Source organism: Triticum urartu, chromosome 3 (assembly GCF_003073215.2).
Source record: "Triticum urartu cultivar G1812 chromosome 3, Tu2.1, whole genome shotgun sequence".
In the NCBI taxonomy this organism is placed as follows: domain Eukaryota; kingdom Viridiplantae; phylum Streptophyta; class Magnoliopsida; order Poales; family Poaceae; genus Triticum; species Triticum urartu.
Window position 1 is genome coordinate 618,563,987 of NC_053024.1, and position 6,287 is coordinate 618,570,273.

General features: G+C 47.3%; 1 protein-coding gene and 2 non-coding genes across 3 annotated transcripts; 1 reads left to right on the forward strand and 2 right to left on the reverse strand.

The window, feature by feature from the left end:
* Positions 1-394: 394 nt before the first annotated feature.
* Positions 395-466, reverse strand: TRNAQ-UUG. The gene has a single exon. It is a non-coding gene; the product is annotated as a tRNA-Gln (tRNA).
* Positions 467-536: 70 nt separating this feature from the next.
* TRNAQ-UUG lies at positions 537-608 on the reverse strand. Its single transcript has one exon. It is a non-coding gene; the product is annotated as a tRNA-Gln (tRNA).
* Positions 609-1,476: 868 nt separating this feature from the next.
* On the forward strand, positions 1,477-3,704 carry LOC125545392 (photosystem II 22 kDa protein 1, chloroplastic). Its single transcript, XM_048709313.1, has 4 exons — positions 1,477-1,786; positions 1,888-2,001; positions 2,948-3,191; positions 3,282-3,704. Exons 1-4 carry the CDS (start codon positions 1,574-1,576, stop codon positions 3,524-3,526), a joined length of 816 nt encoding a protein of 271 aa, XP_048565270.1. The 5' UTR covers positions 1,477-1,573; the 3' UTR covers positions 3,527-3,704.
* The last annotated feature ends 2,583 nt before the right edge of the window (positions 3,705-6,287 follow it).

Sequence of the window (6,287 nt, forward strand, 5' to 3'; positions counted from 1 at the left end):
CCACCATTTGCACAGATTTTTTAAAGTAGAAAGCAAAGGAAGTGTTTGTATTGTTTAGCCCTTCACCTAATGTACTAACGGATGCTTAGGCGACTTTTTTGCAAGCCTTAATTTCTTTTTGGCTTACTGTTTCTATTTAATGTTTCATTGTGAATGTTATTTGTGCATGGTTTTTGATACTTATTCTTCAACACATTTCTTTCACTTGTGAGTTTTGTAGCACGGGAGGTATGTGCCTTGTAGCAGGGAAAAAAGCGTGAGTACACAGTACCATGTAGATACCAAATGTCAGGAAAAAAAAGAGTCTGAGTACATTGTAAACTGAAAATACTAATCTCTAACAAATATGAGTACATTGTAAATGGCTAATGTTAGTTTTAAACTAGAAAAATGGAGGTCTCGCCGGGATTCGAACCCAGGTCGCCAGATTCAAAGTCTGGAGTGCTAACCACTACACTACGAAACCATTTGATGACTGCTGTCACTGGTAATTATATTTGTCTTAGTTATGCTAGATGTTACACAAAAAAAAAAGTAGGTCTCGCCGGGATTCGAACCCAGGTCGCCAGATTCAAAGTCTGGAGTGCTAACCACTACACTACGAAACCATTTGTTGAGTTTTTTCGCTGGTAATTCTATTTATGTTATAGATCGAGCATTTTCCTTTTACGTTTGGGTTAAATTTCCTTTCTGGTTTTTTTTGGACTTGCTTTCGTTTGCCACTTGGCAGCTAATTGGAGCAGGGTATATCCGACGATTATAGCTTCCTTTGTTTTCCTTGTTCATACCAGCGTTTTCGCAAAAGACTCCATTGCCATCATCTACCATTCTCCGGCTATCCTCCTAGGACCGAAGCGGCCCCCAATTTGTCCGCCCCCTTCGATATTGCCACGACGGAGGTGAAATGCCAGCATCGTCTTCGTCACTAATCTGTGGCTGAGGTCATGCCACAATGGGAGAATGTCACCGCTGTGGCGAAGAGGCGGAGTAGACGAGTTCGTCGGACCTCACGCGAATCTACACCAAGATTCGGAGGCCAGAAATCCAGTTTACTAATTTCCACAAAAAGAATTTACTAGTTGTGCGACGGATGGCACTGCCGATACCAGAAACGCCAGCCATGCCACTCACAGTCCACTTCGCTAGACTCCAAACGCAGTACAGTACAAATTACAATGTACCAGTGGCCTCGCACGCGTGGCACCGCGGCAGCCTGGCCCTGCAGCACTTTTCAGTGAGGCGAGCGTACTACCAACTCCGTCGGCTCCCGGGCCGTTGTTCGATCGCACAAACCGTATCAGCTTAACGAGAGGGCTGTCCACGTGTGCATCGCCCCGGCCATTGGCCGGATTCGGGGAAACGTGGTCTCCCCGCTGCCCTTCGCGCACCCTATCCTCGCCCCGCCCGCTCGCCAATCACGCGCCCCCGCAGCGCCACACGTAGGCGCCACCCCGTGCCGTGCGATCTCATAAAATGTGGCCGCGCGGCCGCAGAGCAAAGTCCCCCAAGATACAGCACCCTCACAGCCACAGACGACGCGCGAAGCGATATCACGAGTGAGAGTCTAGGGGCCATGGCACAGTCGATGCTCATGTCCGGCGTCAACGGCGTGGCCTCCGGCAGGAGCCTGCTGCAGGCGGCGCGGCCGTCGTCGGCGTCCACGCCCTTCTCGCGGCTCGCGCTCTCCTCGTCGTCCTCGGCGGCGTACTACAAGCACATGCCGTCCCTCTCCGTCCGGACCATGGCCCTGTTCGGCAAGAAGACCAAGGCCGCGCCGGCCAAGAAGGTTCGAGCCTAGCTACCTGATATCTTGTTCACCAATGCAGGTCTGCCTCTGCTTGTTTATCTGACGCTGGATGGCCTTGTGTTTTGGTTATATGTATATAGGTCGCTGCCCCCAAGCCCAAGACGGAGGACGGCATCTTCGGCACGTCCGGCGGGATCGGTTTCACCAAGGAGAACGAGCTCTTCGTCGGCCGTGTTGCCATGATTGGCTTCGCCGTGAGTGCTCCTGCGGCATGCACGTTTTTGTTGTTGCTTTTCTTTTATGTGTGGATCATTCCAAGCGTAGAATAACAACAGAACTAGCTGCTGAACAAACAACAGAACTAGTTGATGGTTTTATACTATTCAGTTCAAAGTTCAAACTCAAACATATAGTCAAGAAGAGAAACTAGAAACCGAGGGCAAATTTACCCAAAGCTTACACAATCGCTCAAAAAGAAATTCCCATGTGAATTAATAGGACGGAAGGGAAAAAGCTTAGGTTTTTTTAGGATAATATATAACGGTGCAGGCTACTTACAAATATGTGGATTTGCTATATAGTGTGGAATTTAAACTACTCTAGTATATTTCCAATCAAAATAATAAATAGTTTAAAAAAACTTTGGCAAATTTCAGTGATTTTCTGTAATTTGTTCAAAGGAAGTTATAGTGTGTTTCTGTAAATTGTATGAGAAAATTACTAGTTCCTCCCAACCATATTACTTGTCACAGCTTTAGTACAACTGCGGAAGTAGCTTAATTCTTTTAGGGAAACTTTACTGGCTTAGTTAACTAAAGAATTATACATAATTTATAATATGTTTTCTTAATTATTTAAATTTTTATTTTTTTCCTAAATTTTCATAAAACAAAATCGTAATGCAAATTTAGTCTAAAGATTATACTACTCTATAGAATGAGAAGGGTTTAGAATAGGACTGAGACTCAAGAGAATTGTTTCTTTTTTGCGGTAACTCAAGAGAAGAACACTAAACTTCAGAATAGTATTTTGCTATGCTGCATCGAAATTATGTTTAGACGGCAGTGTACATTGCACTACTAGTGAAGCAAAACAAACTTCTCTTACGAAGGGAACAGTCAAAATGAACTTCTTACAAAGTGAACGGTCAGGATGAACTTCTGAGCGCCTGATGATAACTGTTTTTACTGTTGATATCAGGCATCGATCTTGGGAGAGGCCATCACCGGCAAGGGCATCCTGTCCCAGCTGAACCTTGAGACCGGCATCCCGATCTACGAGGCGGAGCCCCTCCTCCTCTTCTTCATCCTCTTCACCCTCCTCGGCGCCATCGGCGCGCTCGGAGACCGCGGCAGGTTCGTCGACGAGCAGCCCACCGGCCTCGACAAGGCCGTCATCGCCCCCGGCAAAGGCTTCCGCTCCGCCCTCGGCCTCAGCGAGGGAGGTACGTAGCAGTTAGCTAGATCGATTTCCATGGCGTCTTCGCGCCTCTACGACATGCATGTCTGATGATTTTGTACGATGCATGCTGCAGGGCCGCTGTTCGGGTTCACCAAGTCGAACGAGCTGTTCGTGGGGCGGCTGGCGCAGCTGGGGATCGCCTTCTCCATCATCGGGGAGATTATCACGGGCAAGGGCGCGCTGGCGCAGCTCAACATCGAGACCGGGGTGCCCATCAGCGAGATCGAGCCACTCGTGCTCTTCAACGTCGTCTTCTTCTTCATCGCCGCCATCAACCCCGGCACCGGCAAGTTCATCAGCGGCGAGGAGGACGACTAGAGATCACGCGCGAATGCTTTTTGGCCATTAATTGTACGTCCGTCCGTCCGTGCTTTGCTTGTTTGTTGTGTACGTGAGACCTTGGGGTGTACTTAGGTGTAAGAAAGAAGTTGGTCGTTGCCTTATGAAAAACAAGAGCTAGCAGCTAATTTGCCATGCATGCCGACAGTTGCGGATCTATCGTCTCGGATTCTTGATCGTTCCCTTCTACCTTAATGAAGCGTACAGTAAAATTCTTGAAATGAAAAACAAAAGGCACGACTATATGTAAGCCGCCTCGAAAAAATCGTGCAAGTCGATTTTGTCCAGCCGCTCGATTGAAATCCTCCGGCTGGGCACCCTTCCTCCTCCGGCCTCTCCTCTTCTTTCTCCTCCAACAACTCGCCTCCATGTGTCACCTCTGGCTATGACCTCGCGTTGTCCCCGCCTCCGGCGAAGTCATTGTCTAATCCGAGCGGGAATAAAAAAAACTAATGGCACCCTCACCCGCACCTGTCACGCCCTCGCCTCGCCTCCACCTGCCACGTCATGTCCGACGCCAGCTTGTTCCTAGCTCGGCCTCAGAGCTCCACTCTGCCTCCCTTTCTTCTCCATGAAAATCGACTTACACCAATGCGATTTTCAGGAACCTTATGAATAGCAGATGAAAAAAAAAATCAGTTGTGAACTACAAAAGGCACCTTGACCTATCTTTTTTTCTTGAAGTGATGGAGTATTTTCAGAGACAGACAAATAACGGTCCATGGCAACCTTTGTGCTTACCAATGATGTCGCATGCCATCGTGAGAAGGATAACAGAAACAACCATCTTTCCAGTACTAGAATCACACAATCGCCATTGGTTTTGCTAGTCACAATAGTCATCCGTCTCGAAATACAGGATCAATTTTATTGTTCAAAACACACGGCGAGGGACACGCTGCATGCTTCTCTAGCCCACATCTAAGATTATCACCAGCCATTATCGAGGAAGGTATTCACTCTCGTGCACAGCACCACCACCGCATGGAACCAAAGCATCGGATGGTCATTAACTTCTAAACGGTCCACCAGATCAAATGAGCAACATGCTAAAACCTACACTCATTATTCATTGGTATCGTAGCAAGCACCGTCAAAACAAAGGCAGAGCGGGAAGGACTTATTCCAACCTAAGAACACTGCATTCCACCACCCCTTCGCCATCCTCCCCAAGATAGTGTAACACAAAAGCATTACCATTTCCTCGCTTTGCCACTGTGGATCTATGCAAGGTACACACACCAACAAAGGCTATGAGGGCCTTTTCGGACCACCACAAGGTTGTGGATATCAAAATGTAACAAAAAACCCAATGAAAAACCATATCAAACCTAAGTTATCGATTATTTTGTTTCTCGTTACCGACATGGTATGGGAATCACTAAGCATTTAATAGATCTTTCTCGGAGCTGTACATCCACACAAGTAAATATAGTTATGTCTTCCTGCAGTTCGTGTTCCATCATTGTGCATGTAAACAAGGATCAGTAGAAAGTGGTTATGGTATTGACCAGATAAGTATAATTTGATTTTTGTTGGTGTTTGCTGATCGATACAAACATATTTTGTCATCAAATATGCAAAAGTAAAATAAAATATTATTGCCTCATCTTTAGCGTCAACTTTGATTATTGTGGTAAGTGTAGAAACCATCCCAAAATAATTTGTACTCCCTCCGATTTATATTATTTGTCGTTCAAACGGATGTATCTAATTTCGCAAAAAAACGGATGTATCTAGCCTGTGGGTTTTCAACCTATGAACTCCATTTTTTTCCGGAGCTTACCATTTGATTTTGTTGAGGAGTAAAAAATTTGACAAACTTATAACGGCACAACACAGTGCAACAAATGTCAAATACATATGGGCTTTATGTGGGCCTTCTTTTGGACCAAGGTGGGCTTTCACTTCTGCACTAGGCAGACTCACTAAAGCCCAACTAACTTATGTCACGGTGTCTGCCATCTTCTTCCAATATGCTGCTTCTTTTTACCATTCGAGGTTGAAAGAAGTCTATTTTTCAACCTCAAATGTGTCTCAATGGACAAATACCATAAAAATGGATGTATCTAAAACTAAAATACATCTAGATACATTCATTCCCCCGACAAGTATTTCCGGACGGAGGGAGTACATTTTTAACCCTGAAATCTTTGAAACCGGATAAATTTGCCCCTTGAGCAGTTTTGTAATGATTTAGGTGGTTTTGGGAGATGGCGTCATCTTCCTCCTCTCCCTCTCTCCTGCATGTCATTCAACCGACACCATGGACGCCGATGCTCGCCACCGAGCTGCTACAGTGCCGCCTCGGGCCTATATAGCTCGCCCCCGAGTGCCCTAGCCCATCTATCTCGTGCCCCTCCCCTCCTCTTTGCCTCTCATAGAACGAACCGCACGCCCCGCGCGCGCCCGTGCTGCGGACACCACCGCCGCCGTCGCCACGCACAAGGCCACTGGCTACTTTGAGCCACGCCGCCAAGTCACAAAGCTTCACCACGCCTCCCTTGTTTATTCTGCAAAAGCGACTGCACCTAGTTGCCCAAAATTACAGCCTGCAGTCCTCTTCACCGTGTTCGGCATGCCTCTGTCGTGGCAAAATCCCTAGCTCCGACGAGCTCGGGCGCCTCTGTCGCGTTCCTCGAGCTACCTCCGGTGTTCCTGATGGCTGACGCTCCCGGCGCCTCCTGACACTGAGCTCCCTCCTCCGTGATGCGGTGCTCCGGTAGCCACTGCAGCCGTC